Source organism: Triturus cristatus, chromosome 12, assembly GCF_964204655.1.
Source record: "Triturus cristatus chromosome 12, aTriCri1.1, whole genome shotgun sequence".
Lineage (NCBI taxonomy): Eukaryota > Metazoa > Chordata > Amphibia > Caudata > Salamandridae > Triturus > Triturus cristatus.
In genome coordinates, this window is record NC_140595.1 from 539,861,668 (window position 1) to 539,880,092 (window position 18,425).

At 41.3% G+C, this 18,425-nt stretch overlaps 1 protein-coding gene across 3 annotated transcripts in view; it reads right to left on the minus strand.

The window, feature by feature from the left end:
* NFATC3 (nuclear factor of activated T cells 3) overlaps positions 1–18,425 on the minus strand; it is an 870,211-nt gene that overhangs the window by 609,888 nt on the left and 241,898 nt on the right. For all 3 annotated transcript variants that reach the window (XM_085638479.1, XM_085638478.1, XM_085638480.1), the window contains exon 2: positions 9,956–11,087. In XM_085638479.1, the coding sequence (XP_085494605.1) occupies positions 9,956–11,087 (1,132 nt within the window). The remainder of the gene's footprint in view (positions 1–9,955; positions 11,088–18,425) is intronic.

Consider the following 18,425-nt stretch of genomic DNA (forward strand, 5'->3'; position numbering starts at 1 on the left):
GCAGATGTTATGGCCTCTAAGAAGGCCGTTTTTGAGGTTCAGAGCCTGAGAGGGCAACTGCTAAGAGGTTCAAAGGTTGTACACGTGAGAAACAAATTGAGGTCCCACTGAGGCATTATGAATGATATAGGGGGAAACATATGTTGCAGGCCTTTAAGGAACCTAGCCACTATCGGTGACTTAAGGAAAGGGTCGATCTGGCTACCACGAAAATGCTAAGATGGCAGAATGATAACCCCTAACTGTGCGAGCGCAACGCCCTGCTGAGCCAAAGATAATGCAAACAAGGGAACTGAGATAGGGATGCAGAAAGAGGGTCAATGTTGTGGGAGGAACACCATGACACAAACTTGTCCCAGTGGCAGTTGTATACAGACTTGGTGGCAGGATGTCTGGCTGCCAGAAGAACGTTACAGACTTTGGGAGGAAGGTCAATTGCGGTCAACTGTCACCGCTCAATCTCCATGCATAAAGATGGAGAGTACACGAGTTGTCACCACTGCTGATGCGCCACCTCTGGATGGAGACACCACTCGCGACCTGCAAGGCATCTGTGGCCATGTTCGTCACTCTAGTGTTCAAAAAGCCCACTAGGTGCTGAACCACCAGGGAAATGCCTTGATGTTCCAGCCATTAACCAGAGACACAAGGCCTCTTGAAAAATAGTCCACTACCCCACCCACACTGTTTGTTGCACAACCACATGGCGGTGGTGTGGTCTGTAAACTCCCGCACCAGTCTTCTTCTAATCGAAGAAAAACTAACTTTCAGTGCCAAGCGGATTGCCAGGAGCTCCAACAGGTTGATGTGGACTCCACCACAGGTCTCTGATTTCCACCTCTCCCAAGTGGCAGCCGCAGCCCAGGAGTGATGCATCTATCACTACAATCAGCTCTGGTTAAGGAATGGAGAGGGGTCTGCCACTGACCCAATCACGGTTCGCTAGCCACCACTGCAGATCTTTTGCAATTTCTAAAGCATATTGGAGAGATTTCCCTGATGCTGTGCCCACTGCGACTTCAGGTCCCAATGCAGAGCCCTCATATGCCATCAGGCAGGAGTAACAAGCAGGATGCAGGAGGCCACAAGGCCCAAGAAGGAGGCTTAAATCAACGGAATCACAGCCTGAATATCCTGGACTCGATGCCCAGGAGGATAGGCCCAAAACTGCACGGTGTCCAGACCGGCTCTGAAGAAAGAGAGCGACTGAGAAGGGGTCAGGTGTGAGTCTGGCACACTGATAGTGAACTCCAGTGAGTGCAGGAGGTTTGACATAGTCCGGAGATGGGAAACAACAGCCTGGGATAAGCCTGCCTTTAACAGACAGTTTGGGATAGGGGAAGACAGGCAACCCCATCTCCAAAGATAAATTGCAACTACTGCAATCACCCTGGTTACCTCCTGAGGGTGCTGGAAAGGCCAAAGAGGAGCATGGCAAAATGAAAGTGCTAGTGGCCCACTGTTAAACGCAGTTAACGGCCGTGGGTAGGCAGGATGGGGATGTTGAAATATGCGCACTTCAAGTCCAACGCTACCATCCTTTCTCCCGGGTCAAGGACACAGCACCTGGGCAAGCATGAGCATTCAGATTTTTTTTTCTTACCTTGAGAGGTAGAGAAGTCTCAGATCTAAGATACGACGAAGTCCTGCGTTCTCCTTTGGCACCAGTAAGTAGCAGGAATAACAACCACAACCTACTTCAGATGTAAGCACCCTTTCTGTGGCTTCCTTGGCCAAGAGCCTGCACTTCTTGACAGAGCAAGGAGATATGGCCCTCCATCAGCCAATCGTATGTGGGTGGTGTGGTAGTCACAACGGAAAGGGAACAGCTCCTTTGGACGATCTGGAGGACCCAGCGGTCCGATGTCACTGACCGCCAGTGGAGCAGGTGATGACAAATCCCACCTCATCCCCATGGTGGTCGGAGGGAAGACAAAAGAGGTTTGGAGCAGCAGCTGTCAGGGGATGGGTGGAGTGACTAGACTGCTGTCCGCCTGTCCCACGTGTTGTTGGACCGTACTCACAGCCACGAAAAAGGCTGGGAAGGCTGTGGGTCATGGTGGCTGAGAGGAGCAGATGGTGACCTTTTCCATGTCCACAGAAGGGGCAAAAGGTGGACTGGGATTGGCAACGGGCCACTGACAAGCCCAAAACCTGGCTGTAGCTCCAAAGAGGTGAAAGCCATCAAAGGGCATGTCCATGAGGGAAGACTGGACATCCCCTGAAAATACAGTTCTCCGCCAGTCGTGGCACCGCAAGGCCACTGACAAAGAAATCGCTCTGTCCACTGAGTCAGTGGTGTCAAGCCCACATCTTATGGTTAACTTTGCTGCATCTCGCCTGTCCACAATACTGTGGGTGAGAATGGCATGGCCTCCTCGGAGACCATAGGCAGCACTTCGGCAACCAAATTACATATTGCATAATTGTCCAAAAAGCATGCGATGTTCACCAATGTAGTGTAAGGCTGACGGAAGAAACTTTCTACTTCCAAAGGAATCCGGCCTTTTGGATTCCCTATCTGATGGAGTGGTAGGGAATGTGCTGGGGCTAAGACTGGGCATGGAGGCTTGGACCACCAAGCTCTTCAGGGTGGGATGCTGGGTGAGGAAACTGGGATCCCCAGGAGCAGGCACGATGGTAGCGGGCAATCGTCATATGCACAGGAGCCGCTGTGCAGGGTTTGGACCAGGCCTCTAGTAGGACATCTGTAAGGGCTTCACTGAAGGGGAGAAGGGGTTCAGAAGGGGTAAAACTCCGCAACTGAAGGCCTTAAGCCTTAGCTGCTCTAAGCACCACTATCACCAAAGAGGCTCCCTCCTCCGTAGCCACGGTAGGAGGACAGACCAGGCCAGTATTGGGTAAGGCGGCTAACCCAATGGCCTCCACCAGTTCCTCATACTAGTTGTCCTGTTCCTGCTCTTCTTCAGTGAACTAGTAACCATATGGGTCCACAGTCCCCTCCCAATCGTCTCCCTCTCCAGACCTATTAAGTAACAAAGGCATTGGCTCTGCTGCGAAAGCATGAGCCCAGTCGGAGTCAATATCAGTCAACATCTCGCCGACTGGTGGGACCTGGAGCGTAGACGCTCCAGCTTCTCGTCAGGAAACTTAGACGGATGTGGTGAAGTAAAAGATCTCTTGGACTTCTTGTCTTTCTTATATTTGTGGTACTTACCTGACTTCCAAAACGATTCAGAGTTCGACGACCACCTCCAGGACGGACTCCATGAACGGTCCCAGGACCTTCCATGCGAACGGGACTTCTAGCGTTGCAGAGTCGACTGAAGTCAGGCAGCGAGGAGCTTGATGGAATGCTCCCTCAGCGCCTTGGGGTGCATGGTGAAGCAGTATTTACAGGCCTTGGAGTAGTGGTCCGTCTTCAAGCACCACGAGCACACCAAGAGGGGGTCTGTCAAAGACATCTGCCTGTGACAGGCCCCACATGGCTTGAAACAAGCTGGTTTCTTAGATTACATAAATACACATCAGGAGAGTTCTCAAAAAAGTTTGAAAAAAAAACCAGTCAATAAGTGACTGAGGGGTAGCTTAGTCGGATGAGCACTATCTGGGGTAGAAAGGAAAGAACCAATGTCAACGCGCCGAGGTGGTACCTAAATAGGTACCGTGCACGGGACTTCTGGTGCGGACGATACCACGCAGAGCCGAACACCACCACCTACCGGCGCTCAGGGGTACTGCTCGAAAAATCTTCTGATCCAGTATGACGCTTGGGGATAATTCTAAGGTAAGAATCTGTGAATAGATGTCTATCAGATTTCTGCAAACTTCTCAATTTAAAAGACCGATTTTTAGCAATCAAAATTAATTTCTAGCCTCCTGCAAGCATCACATGACAGGGCAGACTGGCCACCTCAACTCATATTTTGAAAATGTATTGAAACATCAGTGATGGAGCCCTATCACTCACTACAAAGCTATGTTATGAACTTATTTTTAATACTGCAGTTGCCCAGCTCCTCAAATGGTCTACCTGGGTTTAAATATTCCAAAATCTGCTGAAATTCTAAACATTATTGACACAGCTCTTAGAGTAGACCCTTATCTAATATCCCTATCAGTTACCCTTCCTTTTAGTACTGAAGGAGGGGGACAACAATACTATCATATTCTCATGTCAAATCTAAAGTACACCAAGGGTGGAAGTAGTAACATAAGAGAGCCATATCAAAGACTCGAAAGAAACCAGTGAATTTATCTGACATGGAGCAGTTGCCTTAAATGGGCTGTCAATTTGTGGTCTCAATAGGCACAGAAGAGGAAAGCATACACGTGAACTGGAACCTGAATTGATACAATGCACTGTATGTTATTGTGCTACAAAAACCTAGAGAAAAATGCAACATTAGAAATTGAGAAATGTACACTGAATCACAACACCAAAGTTGCTAACATGGTTTTACATGATGCTAAAAGCCGAGAAAGTACATGTGCTGAAAAAAAACAGCATGGAAATAAGGTGCAATGATTCATACTGCACGACTACATTTCTAAGCATAAGTCCAACAAAACTTTGTGGTGGAATATGAAGAGTGTCATGGTGGTGGAGTTACAGACTGTACCCACCCGCCGCGGAGTCTCACGGTATCTCTAGGAAGTCTAAGAGAAGAGTGCAACTGCAGAGACTTTGACTGCTCAGTGTTTGCAAACAGTGGTCTGCTTTGCATGAGCCAACTTGTGGAGTTGACATGAGTGTTGCATGCAGAGTGATTGCTTTTGAACAGGCCCACAGCCAGTGCAGTAAGATCCCAGAGATACAAGAGGAAACCTGCCTTTACAGAAATAAACACAATGCTTTGGTTAATAAAGGAGAAAATGTAAACAGAATTAACACACTTTTGATATGCAAGATAAGAACTTCAAGCCTATATTGACATATTGGGTATAAATATGCCATAGCAATGCTTACAGTAAGAAGTGTTCATAATTGGATAACAATGTAAATAATACATTTATACTTTACATCGTCAAACTAAACAGTACATCCCATCTGTGCCTGGAAATTGCACACATTCTAATAGTTCATAAATAGTTCAATTCTGAACCAAAACCAATAAAACTTTCTTGGAGGTCAAAGTAAAATATAACTTGAATAATGTTTCAACATTTTTAAAATTTCACATTATTTCAACCACCAACTAACCTGTGGGCCTCTAGAAAGTACTGAAGAAAAACAGAGAGTAGAAGGACAGCCGAAGAGCAAGAAAATTAAGTAGTATTCTTACCCATGTCACTTCCATTTCAGAGCGCACACACAAACATTACCAAGTGGTGGTCTATACTGGGTAGTCATAGTTCGGTCAGGCACTTATTCCACAAAAAAAGTGTTTTTGTGTTGCTAATAACTTTAGTCCATTTGATGAATCTCTATGCAACTTTCAAAAAAGGTGCTACTTTTTGACTAGTTTGAGCACAGAAAGTTTCAGGGTGATCTGTCAAGTGGGTGCCGAGAAAAAAAGGGGGTACCCAAAATGAAAAATCCCCATGCATTTTTCATAGACTTCTTTAAGAAGGTCTAGCGCAAAAACTGATTAACGAAATTACATCAAATTTGTTAGGAAGCTAGATTTTAGTCTGCAACTTGTGCTTTTTGTGATGTGGTGTAAACCAGCACAGTATTTTTTTTTTTTTTTTAATTAAGAGTCAAACATTTGTATATCTGGATGGTTGAGTCTGTGAGATGCTCAAGAGACTCTCGCAAGAATGCAAACTCATAAATCGAGCATTCTGATTGGCATAGGGAGTTTTTCCATTTGGGCCATCTTGTTCCCTCAGAAGTCCGACTCCAGCGGAAGAGAGTGCTCTGATTGACCACCAGCAACATGAGAAAGATGTTGCGGCTACCTATTACAGGACTCGTCCTGAACTTTAAAAAAATAATATTAATATAAGGGGGCAGAGTAGGGATAGGCCCTGTGGGAGGGGATCCAGGGGGACATTTCGAAGCTAATTGACAGTGTGATTTCTCTACAATTGCACACTGAAAAACAATCTGAAATCCTTGATGAAGGTGAATGTATCATTGATTTATTGGAGCACAATCTCTTCTGTAGTACTGTCCAAGACGAGTGGGTTTTTACTTGTCATCTCCTGGTCTAAGAGCAGAGTTCATTGCTGCTGAGTATGCAAAGCCACCAAATCACCTACAAGCTCCACCTGTTTGGCTCTGCCCCTTTCACGTTAGTAGTAAGAAATAGTGCTGCCTCCAGGGGGTTTGACCTGTTGCCAACCCTCTGCTGTGCACGGCAATGCACAGTGTGGGTTCGGGTGTGTGCAGTGTGGGTTTGAGTGCCTGTGGGGGACTTGTTACAGGGCCTGTGCAGAGGCCAGGTCCTGCGGACTACACCCCGCCAGTTCTTCAGGTGTCCTCGGAGGGGGGTTGGCTTTACGTATGGTAATAATACACTACTTTACGTTGAAAATAAACTTAGAACTTCACTGGAAAAAAACAAAGGTTAAAGTAACTTTATGGCTAAGAGTGATAAAAATCTGGTTTTGTTTAAAAAAACATTAGATATTCAGTGAAAAAAACCAAAGGTCAAAACAATGTTCTAGTTAGGTGAACATGTCAGTCACAACATCAAAGTTTTTAACAAAAAACAAAAACCGAAGACATTTAACACTTATAGCTAGAAGAGCCCCCGCCATGCACTTCTTAGGGCCTCATATCTAACATCATAGTAACATGTTCTATGAGATCACTGATGACGTCTCCAATGACATCCTTAATGACATCATTGAAGACCTTTGTTTTTTGTGTGAAACAAATTTTATATATAGATAATCTCCCAGGCAGACCCATTATTTCAGCAAGGGATGGGTTACTAGAACATACCACCAGATACATTGACTATTTTCTTCAAGCCTATGTCAAAGACTACCTAGCTATGTTCGTGATACAAGTGACTTTTTAAGGCAAATCTCGGAATTTGAATGGCAAGATAATTATCTGTTGATAGCATTGGATGTAACCTCGTTATACACGAGTATTGAACATACAGACGGAATAGAAGCAATAAGACATTTTCTATCTAGGAGACCCATATCATTGAAATGCCATAGCAATATGTTAATTGATATGATTAAATTCTGTCTATACAACAACATTTTTATGTTCAACACCCAGCTATACCAACAAGTCAGAGGAGTCGCCATGGGAGCCAGTTTCTCTCCCAGTTATGCATGCCTTCATATGGGCAAATGGGAGGAACTGGTTCTCATGGGTGTACATAAACAGAATATGGTGAAAAATCTAAAAATGTGGCGACGATATATTGATGATCTTTTTGTGATTTGGCAGGGAACAGAAAGTGAAGCCCATGAATTTGTGCAATGCCTCAACATCAATGATATCAATCTAAAATTCACGGCCACCATTCTATAGAATTTCTAGACACCCAGATATATGTTGAAAATCATAAAATTGAAACCAGGTTGTTTAGGAAGAAAACAGCAGGCAATTCAACTCTACACGCAAGTAGCATGCATCCGAAACATCTGGTCAATAGTATACCGTATGGTGAGATGTTACGGTTGCGGAGAATCTGCAGTAACAACAGTGATTTATTGGCAGCTCAAAAAGAAAGTAAAGCTAGATTTTTACAGAGAGGATATCAAGAAAGAACAATAGACAGAGCCATTCAAAGATCATATGAACAAAGCAGAAGTGATGCCCTAAAAGAAAAAGAGGGGGACTTAATAAAACAAGGAACTGTAGAATATCGTATGATTATGAAATACAATAATCAGCACAAAGAGATCAAGAAAATTATACACAAAAATTGGGCCATGGTACTATGTGACCCAGTAATTGGTCCACTTGTCCCTCAAAAAGTACCCATCACCTATAGCAGAGCGCCATCAACAAGAGACAGAGTGGTCAAGACAAATCCAGAAATTATTGACAAAAGCAGTTGGTTACAAATGAGAAGAGGATTCTTCAGATGCAAAACATGTAAAGCTTGCACACATGATATAAATAAAACCACCTATAGCACTCCATTCAGTGATAGAGAATTTAAAATTGACAAACTACTAACATGTAAAACGGAGTTTGCTGTATATGTATTGCAGTGCACTCGTGGCCTGCAATACATAGGCAGCACTGTGTTGCAGGTGCACAAACGCATTCTACAACACTTGCTCGCCATAACAAATCAAGACAACACACATCCTGTGGCGCGCCATTTCAAAGAGAAGCACAAGTCCGACAATACAGCCCTCAAATACTATGTTATTGAATCAGTACCCCCCAGTAGATGGGGAGGAGACAGGGTCACAAAGCTGAGGAAACTGGAAACGAGATATATGATACAGTTTGAATCAAAGGCACCATCAGGGTTAAATGTAACAGAAGATTTACATACATGTTTGAGCCAATGAGCAGCAAACCATCACTGTAAAAGAATACAATTAGAAGTGTAAAAATATACTGGCCTCATCAGAAGTCAATAACAATACTGATTAGCAGTTCTATATGAATTCAAATTAATACTTTTAAGGGATTCCTTTTAGAATGTATTATATTTGTATGTACATATATATCTATTTATTTTAATTATTTATTTGTGTATTTATTTAGAATATATTTATATTTTATACGTTGGATATCTGCAAAATGAAAGTATTAATCTGGATAATCAATATGAGGTGTATTCTAACTAACAGTTAACCCCGTTCGACTGTACAATTGATATTATTATATGGAGTTATTGAATGTGCAAATATGGAATTCAAAGTATCTAGCGGGTATTCTACAATGATTTTTATTATTACATACATGCCTAATTCTCAATGAATTCAGCACATTGCACTTTTGCACTTTTTCACATACAGCACTTTTTTGCACATCATATTTGGGTTACACAAGTTGGTCGATATTGTAGGAAATGATTTGTACAAACATAGGGTTTAAACCCTATATTATATAACTATTCAGTTATGCTGATTTACATATACAGATATCAACTGTAAAAAAAGTCATGAATAGTAAATGTGTTTCAAAGTGTCAATGGTGCAAAAGCAATTCACATATCTTAAAACACTATATTTTAAAACACGCCATGTACAATGGATATACAATGGTACAATGAAGTCTGTTCTCTACATCTATGACCATGTGACTTTCCCGGAAATGTTTGTGTTTTACTTTAAATTAGACACGAAATGAGGCAACCATGTCATGTGATCAAGGCTCTGCGGAGCTGAAACGTGTAATGGCGACGGTTGAATAAAACACCTTTTAGCACCAGTTTGGGTCCGTGTCCGTTATATTGGAAGAAAGGAACCTACAGCGGAATTCACGTCATATATATATATATATATATATATATATATATATATATATATATATATATATATATATATATTATATCACACACACACTCTGTTTCTAATCATTGCTGTAAAACAAGTGCTTCTAAATGAATAGCAGTTTTAATGACGTCTGAAGGATTACAGGTTGAGTCCGCTATCCTAGCTAGAATTCAAATGCGTTTGCTCTACGGGTCGTAGGATGGGAGGGAATCAGTTTGTGGCATCAATAATTCCCCCACTGATCGCTTGGTTAAATTTAATTGAACTGGTAAACTAATTTTGTGCCCCCGTCGGCCCTCTCTGTATTTATCTCTCCTGAAGTTGTGTGCTCAGGTGCAGAGGATTTTCACAGAAAAAGAGTTGACAATCTTTAATTATCTGCTCCCCCATTGTAGATCTCCATTTCACAAATAAAGTGGGTTGGGGTGCAATTTGCACAAGATATGTTCAGTTAGTCCTCTACATGGGCAAACATTTTGCAAAATGGATTCTGAACATTCTACATTGCGTAATGTTCTAGACAGAGCAAAAAAAAGCACTGAACAATACACCACAGAAAAACACATGAAAAGAAAAGCATATTTATAAATAAAAATAAAGATCTTAAACTGATACTTACCGAAAAATAGGTGTGTGCCCAGGCTTTGGTTTGTTCCATGTAAAGTGCGACGGAACAGAAAGATACTGCTCACCAGATAAATCTTTCTTCAGGGGATGCTGAGATCCTGTCCCATCACCAACTGAAGTTTCAAGGGACGGTGACAAACTACCTTGGTCCTCAGAGCAGGAGTCTATGTTCCCTGATAAATTGGCGGTTTGATCTTCTGAGGTCTTTCTAGTTTTCAGAGGGATGTCCGTCTCTGTACAGCACTGAAATTGTAAGATTCCTGGACTTAGATTTTGCCCTGCATGCAGAGAAGTGCTTAACCATGTGTCTTCCGTTACACTTACTCTAGGGGAATGACCAGGAGAGGGAGTGGGAGAATGGTGAGGTGAAAGTGAGCCAGCATAACAAATATCTGCACTGGAGTGTCGTCTTTTCCCACAGGGTGATGTAGGCCTAGAAGAAGGTCTTGAGGTTGGTCTAGGACTAAGCCAATTTTCATCAGTGATACTAGTCCTTGGAGAATGGCAGGGAGACTGTCTAGGTGACAAGGATGAACCAAACCCAAAAGACGGATGCCAAGATTCCTCCCCTGGACAGCCTCTTGGAGAACCATTGGGAGAAGGTAAAGGAGATCCCAATGAAAATCGGGCTGCAGCTTCATTAAGCTCAGAATCAACATCATCATAAATATGAGACATGGACTCACAGGAGGACGCATCAGAGAACCAGCTCCTTGATGAAATGCTGCTGCCAGGACTTGGACTGAGAGATGCTTCCCTGTAGGGTGATTCAAGGGGAAGATACAGTTGAACTCTAGAATGTCTGTCCATAAAATCATTTTCTGGTCCATTTGCTTGAAGTTCATTTTCACTGGTTTCTATTCCTTGATGACAATTAGGAGAAATGGATGTTATTTGAATACTTGGACACTCAAATGGCTTAGGACCACCTAGAGGACTGTATTTGGAATCCGGAATATCACAAGCTCCTTCATAGTTCTTGTGACCTTGAAATCGATTAGGAGACAATGTTGAACAGTGCAACTGTGTTCCATGGCGTGGGATAACAATAGGCTGATTTCCTGCAGTCTGAGGCTGCTCCACGTTAAAAATATAAAAGGATGCACAATCATCTGGTTCAAGATCTGAAAAAGAAAAATAGTAAAACACACTTCAATCATTACATCAGAGTAAGAAACTAGTTCTTTAAAGTTAATACACACAAATCATACTACAAAACGTGCTCACCAAAACACTTATTAGCTGCAAAACAAAGAGGTGCTAGACTCAAGGCACACAAAAAATAGCAGTAAATTTACCAGGTAGTTGTCAAGTCAAGAAAAAGGAACCTGGTATATCTACTGCTATATTGAGGGTGATAGGTCCTTATACATACAGTATTAACACAATCACACTGTTTATCTTGCCTGTGCCCTTATTTCACAATTCTTTCTTTAGGAGTCTGTGTGTAAAAGTTGACTTATTAACTAGTCAATATGTTGATGATTAGAAATAAACTTACACTGCTGGAGTTCAAAAACCAATGCACATTTTCAGCCATCCAAACTGAAAGCTCCATTAACTTCCATTAACCCCCAAATTACACAAGTGATGTGTACTCACATTTTTGCTCTATGCGTTTGTTTATTTATTTACTTATCAATTTTGAAGCTTTAAAAAGCGATGACACCTCAGATTTGCTTTAGAGTGCTGGTATTAAGATTAATGTTTCTGAGGTAGTTGAAGAACAACCGATTTAAGAATGCAAAGTAGGGGCAACACCATCAATCAGATAAATGCTGCAAACTGTATATTCTTTATAAATTACACTGAAAGGGTTACAACTGGAAAGAGTTAGCGAGGTGCCACTGGAGGTATGAGCACCAAGAAGCTTTGGATGAGGGTATATCCACCAACCTAATAGAGCAGCATGTACTGTTGCCAATGAAGGCCCTGCTACAGTATTAATGATAGTGCTGGCATGCATGCTTACTTCTGAATCCACTCAAGTGTAAAGATGTTCCATAATTATTGCAGGATGCATGTGACAGAGAAGCACCCCGATATCTAACCCAGTGGAAAGGAGGTGAGTGGGAGCTTTGGTATGGAGAGCACACATGAGTAGGAGCCTGCCCAAAAACCTTTCTAAAGTTTAATGTAGGGGGCTGAGGAAGCTATTATTAAAAGACTTATGTGGCTGACAGCTGCCTAGAAACGCTCAGGCAAGGAAGCAAATGACACTGCTGAGGAAGATCTTTGGGCTAAGAAGATAGTGTCAACCTTAAACAGCCATATGAGAACAAAGAGGAGCCCAGCTGCCACATAATACTAGAAATGGAGGTACTATACCATCAAAACAATGGGAAAATTATCAGGTCAAAGTGCAAAAACAAGGGTGAAAATGGAAGATACACAATGAAAAGCTAAATGAAAACTGTGCCCAGCAAAATAAATACTATCAAGTCATGTCTAATTGTGAAAGTTTCACTGATGACATTCTTAGGCAGGATTGAAATGTCAATGAAGAACACTTATCATAGTTCTTTGGTTTGTCTTGCTAAAGTTAATGAAGAAAAAAAAGAGTACCTCTGGTTATTGTTAGTTGAATCAACTAGGAAAAATGTTTTGGTTCCCAGTGGAATCTCTACGGAACCAAGTATTGCTGGCTATTTTGGAGGAATCTATGTATGAGGATGGGGGGTTCCCAAGACAGGTTGGAAGAGGAGACAACATTTCTGGGAACTACTACTCATGAAATAGTCAGATGATTGTTATACAGCCCATCTGTGTGGGTGTGTACATTTGTCCTGGATTTGGTTTCTTTCCATGTAAGTGACAAGTGAAGGATCCGGTCTTCAGAACTGCTGAGGTAACTGCAAGAGAAACTCAGAAGCCTACTACAAGAAGCCTAATAAAGGAATCTTCGAAGCCATTAAAGTGAACTCTGCTCCAAGAAAGCTTTTAAAAACCTACATATCAGCTTGCTCTCCCATAAACGACCAATAGGAAACAATCAGCGTAGAGACTCTGAATCCTCTAGATGTCAAGGAAACAGTTCAGCTAAATATCAATAGATGCTACTGTTAGTGCATAATGAGTGATACAGTCTGCATGGCACAACCCTGATCCATTCAGAACACTACACATAAAGCAATCGCCCTATATTATAATCATGTGTAGGTGTCTCTAATGCTCTTGGCTAACATTATACGTTTGGTCCACCCTTGATGGCTGTGAATCGGAGGCATTTGTAAGCTATGCTGAGACGTTCAAGCAACTGTCTGTTAAAAGGGGTCTACTAGATTATTACTGACACTGTAATTAAGAATGTATAAACTATAGGGAACATTACAATGACTAATGGGGAACAAAAAGGCATTACATCAAGGCTATTTGCTGCTCTGAAGTTGGGGGATATCAAGGAAATACTACTGAAAATATGTGGGAGTTAGAAGTCCTTGAACATTCAATTCAAATACCAGGAGTCTGTCTACTTTTCCATGTCTCATTTGTCTTCTAAACTAACTTTTGAAAGAAATAGTGTCTCCATCTTTAATAATTTACTGGACCACAAATTTCACTGACAAGTAAATAATTTAGGGTAAACATTTAGTGTGAGGTGATCATAGTTGGTCTTTGTTATATATCAACATAGACAATTGTGCCATGACAATATGTAATGATGTATACGAATTCAGATTGGGCCTCTCAGGCTACACCATGGCAAAAAAAAAAAAAAAAAATGTTTTGAGAGAAAAAAAAACATTTTGTGTGATAAAATTAGGTCTGAGAATGAAATTCCTTATTGTTAGGTACTGCAGAAAGCCTCAGCTCCATAAACCATCCCCAAACCAGTATAGCAACGCTTATTCTTGACACATGACTTGAGATATTCTGTGTGCCCTTTCCTCGCTTCTATACCATTGCTTTTCCCTCACAAGCAACAGTGTGTTAACAGTCACAACTCTCGCCCAATAAAATCAAGTCAGTGGGGAGAGGATGTAGCCTTACAGCTAGAGAGGTCAACCTCGAAGCTGAGGAACCAGGTTCGATTCTCAGCAAAGATGCTCAACATCCTGTGATTCTGGGCAAATCACTTAATCTCCCCGTGCCTTTTAAAAATGAAGGTGTCCATCTGTAACGAAACTGGTGCTCATGTGAAGCGCTCTGATACCGGATATCTTCATGTCTAGTTCGCGCTATATAAAACTCTTAAAAAATAAAAAAAATAAAAAATGTGGAGAAACAATGTAGGGTGTAGACCAGACTGACAATGTGCAAGGAGGATGAGTAGTGATATGTTACCTCCCCAGATTATCAACATGAAAGAACTCCTCTCCTTTCTCCTGAGTCAACCGGCCATTAGGTGCCTGCAGGAATGGGTACTGTAGAAAACTAATGATACTGGTCAGAGGTATTGTGTTGAAATATGTTAAGCTTTCGCTCCCAGCCAACTCACATATGGGTCATATCCCGAGTTCCATTGTTAGCCTGGTTTACCATAATTGTGAGCACCTAATAAATGCTATATCAGTTTCTGGAAAATTACATTTAGCACTACATAAGTTCTGCAAACTCCAAGTCAAAATGTTATAGGTTATCGGCGAATGTACGATTAGCTGACATGTGCCAATGTTGGATTTTCAATTATAAAATTATTAACTTACATGAAGATGTTTGAGTGAGCAAATCTACTCACAGGGTCTGGACTTAGGAGGGAATTGGTTGTTACAGGACTAAAATGCATTATGAATTTAGGAACACCCACAAACTTATGGGTATTCATTTACTCCTCTCCAGTCCCTTCCCACCCTAGAAAGGGTTGGAAATCTACCAGTGACATGGGTAGGAGAAAAACTATTCCATTCTGGAAAAGTAGTTTCTATATGGGGAAAATATTTTTTCTTGGAGACAAAAGACAAAAATGTTTTAACAAGTGAATTTGCACTTGCTCAACAAGGTTTTGCATAAGTAAATATCTACATTTATACTTTATCTAACAAAAATTGAATTGACCAACCTTTGGTAAGAGTACATCTTCAAACCTGGAATTGTTGGAGTTTTCTATATCTACTTGTGCAACCCCTTGTTAATTCCTGAAAGTCAAATCTGCACCCATGCAAGGTTGCATATTTGTGATTTTAAGACTAGGCTCTTAATTTATTTTTCATATATATGTATTGGCCATAACGGTTTACACTCATTTACCATTCTCGGAAGTAGATGATTTCCTTTCAGTCAACCTAATGTTGAACTTGAGCAATGTTTGTGCCCGGGAAAAAGGACATTTTCTTCTAAATTGTGGCCGTATGAGGCTTCCTTCATGGGCCAGAGACTGTTTTAGGGTCTCAGATGGACCATGATTACTCTGTGATCTAAAGCCTTCGGGAAATAACGGAATTACAGCAATACCATTAGGCTCGCAGCTTCCACAAAAAGTATTCACATCCTGCAGCTGGTTCAAAATGCCACAGGGAGACTGGTGCTGGCCTGTCCAGCCAGGATCACAACAATCAGGGTGAAGAACTTTAAAGAGGCTGCCCTTTAATAGCAGGATCATTGACAATGCCAACACTCATGATTTCTGGGAAGCAAACTTTAAGTGACATGCACCATAAAGACCTCTGCAATCCGTTCATTCCTGTGTGATGGTGGTACCCAAAACTAGACCTGTGGCCTTTGGACACAGGGCCCACTCCGTGGAAACAGCTAAAAGTCTGAGTATAGATGTTTTTTTCTGGATATCCAAATCTTGGTGATTTGTGCAATATCAAAGTTTTATATATGTTGTGTATTTCTGATTTTGTTTTAGCTTTGGCTATATTGTACTGGAGAGGGAAATCAAGCTTAGCAGAAGTACACTAAATAAATGCATTGAATACACACTGAACACATTAGCATGGGTCACGATTTTCTGAAATAGTCCACTGGTTCTCTATTTGGATACGTATATGCTCTTAAGGAGCAATCATTTCCAAGTTAACATCCAGCACTCATTTGTTCTGGAGGGCCAGTGCTCTTCTACGATGTGGATTCCTAGAACAAGAACAGATTGACGTCAAAGATGCGAGACACTATGTAAGGGAGGGGGCTCTGGAGGCCCCAAAACAGCCATTCATGATTCGTTAAAAAGGCAAGACAGCCATACATTTGTACACTCAGTTCATTCTCTGACCATTACACTCGAGTACTGCTCTATATAACGAGCTCTAATACGACCGAGTAGCGCTATACCATAAAATTTATTTGAGAGTGTAAACACTTTTAGAAGGCTGAAATGATCTTTCACTTAAAACGAGTTATATGCTTAGGTTACCTGCTACATGTGGGTTACTACAGAAGGCAGATCCTTTTTTTTTTTTTTTAACAAATCTAATTGCCAAAAAAAACGGATTGGATTAGGACTATTGCTGTGGCAATATATGTTATTTACTTAGACATATGCTTTGGGGTACAGTTTCTGATTCACTAGAATGCAATTCCTTAGAAAAATATCTCCTGCTGATTAACGATGTGACTGCTTTTAGGTTGCACTTAAAAAACTGCATGCATCATTGACTCGGCACTTAAAAACAGAGGTATCTACCCAAGATCCTTTGCAACCGCTGATTATCCACAACAACCCTTCTAAAAAAACTGAAGTATTGTTTGAGTGTATATGCTCGTTTACTCTGCAGGCGCATAGTTCTGCGAAACCTCCAGGTATGCCTTTCACATTCCGAATTGCCACCAAACCAATCAACTCGTGTACCGAAAAGTTGTTCAAAGTAACCCATTACAGTGATTACATCTTTCTCTGAACAGTGGGACAAGGGGTAAATAGCAATCTGAAGTGTTACTGTGAAAGTATGACGCTATTTAAAAAAAACCAGCATCTATATAATCACTACGAATCCTATCGTTTTTTGTCTGGTCCAAGACAAACAAGGTCAAAGGGTTGTGAGATATATTTTTTTTAACAATTCCACTCAAAACCTTAAGTATGTCAATGGTGCTCCTCACCAAAACAGAAGTATAATTTCCTTCCTTCTTCAGCAGACACTACCACCAAGTTAATCCTAGACACGTTATTTTCTCATCTCTCGAGGAGTGGAGTGAATTTTTAACTTAAGAACAAAACATAGCTCGTTAAGAGGTGAGCAAAAAGGGAAAAAAACAGGGAAAATAATTGACATTAAAAATTCCAAGGGCAACAAAAACAAAACAGTTCAAGAATGCTCAATTCAATTAGCATTTGTCCTTATAATTTCCATCCATTACGTATCTATCGAACTGGTTACAATTTTGCTGCTGGGTAAAATGAAAATGAAAACAAAAAGAGAGAAATGCCAGAAGTTACGCCCTGGCGTGGTTATATGCAGACAACATAGGGCCAGATGTATGAACACATTTTTCCCAAAGACACAGAATGGGTAAAACTGTTTGATACATCTGGCCCATAATCTATAAAGAACCGGAGCCGGTTTCTTCATGATGTAATACTCCATACAATTAATTGTGTTAATGGCTCTGGATAAGTAACATGTTTATATCCACGCGAGTCCATCGTTTGACACCTTGATATGAGATTAAACAGCCAAACATCAAGAGTTTAACAGCTACACCCACCACATGCTTCGCACAGGCATTTCAAGGCAGATTGCTCACTGACTTGATCATATCCCATAAATCCTTAGGATTAATTCCTTAAAACCAATATTGGTTTCATTTTTCCTTTTAGAACAGCCAAAAATTATTTTGTCATATGGGCATGGGGTGGAGAGTGCATCGGATGAATGAAGGATGCGTTAGGATAAGAACATGTAAACACCTGTAGTTCACATATCTCCAATGCCGCTATTGTTAGGGGAGTTTAAAGTACAGACTATCCAAAAAAGAAAAATAATAAAGGTGTTAAAGAATTAAGAAATATGCTAGGAATAGCGGATGCGATCAAGCCAGTGAACAAACAATCTTCCTTGGAAAAGCGGTGCCTTCACAAAATACGTTGCCTGTAGCTGTAAAACATAAAAACAATTTCTGAAGAGTGTTGAATCTCATGTTAAGGTGCCATTCGATCAACCTTCGTGGGTATTAACAATACATTAACCAATGCCAATAACAAAACTGTATGGAGTCTTACTTCATGAAGAAACCAGCCTTCAGGTCTTAAGGGTGTAAAATGCACCCCTGTTGACAAGGCAGTGAGGCTTCCCTCTCTCCACTTACAGAACCCGACAGTGAAAGCAAAGCTACACAGAAGTGCCCCATACAGTGCAACAGGCTAGAATTACATTGGTATTACAGCTGAAGCATTTTAGGGTGTGGCATGGGCATGACGTTACAGTGTATATCACGTTTGCGTCAAGTGAAGGAGCACCTCAATATTTTGCATAGGGGCCCCTGTGTTACATAGCTGTCTCAATGTCCAACACACAGGGGATCCAAATGTTACTGCATCTTTCAAATGCAGTCCAAAATGAAGTTTTATCGAGCACACCACT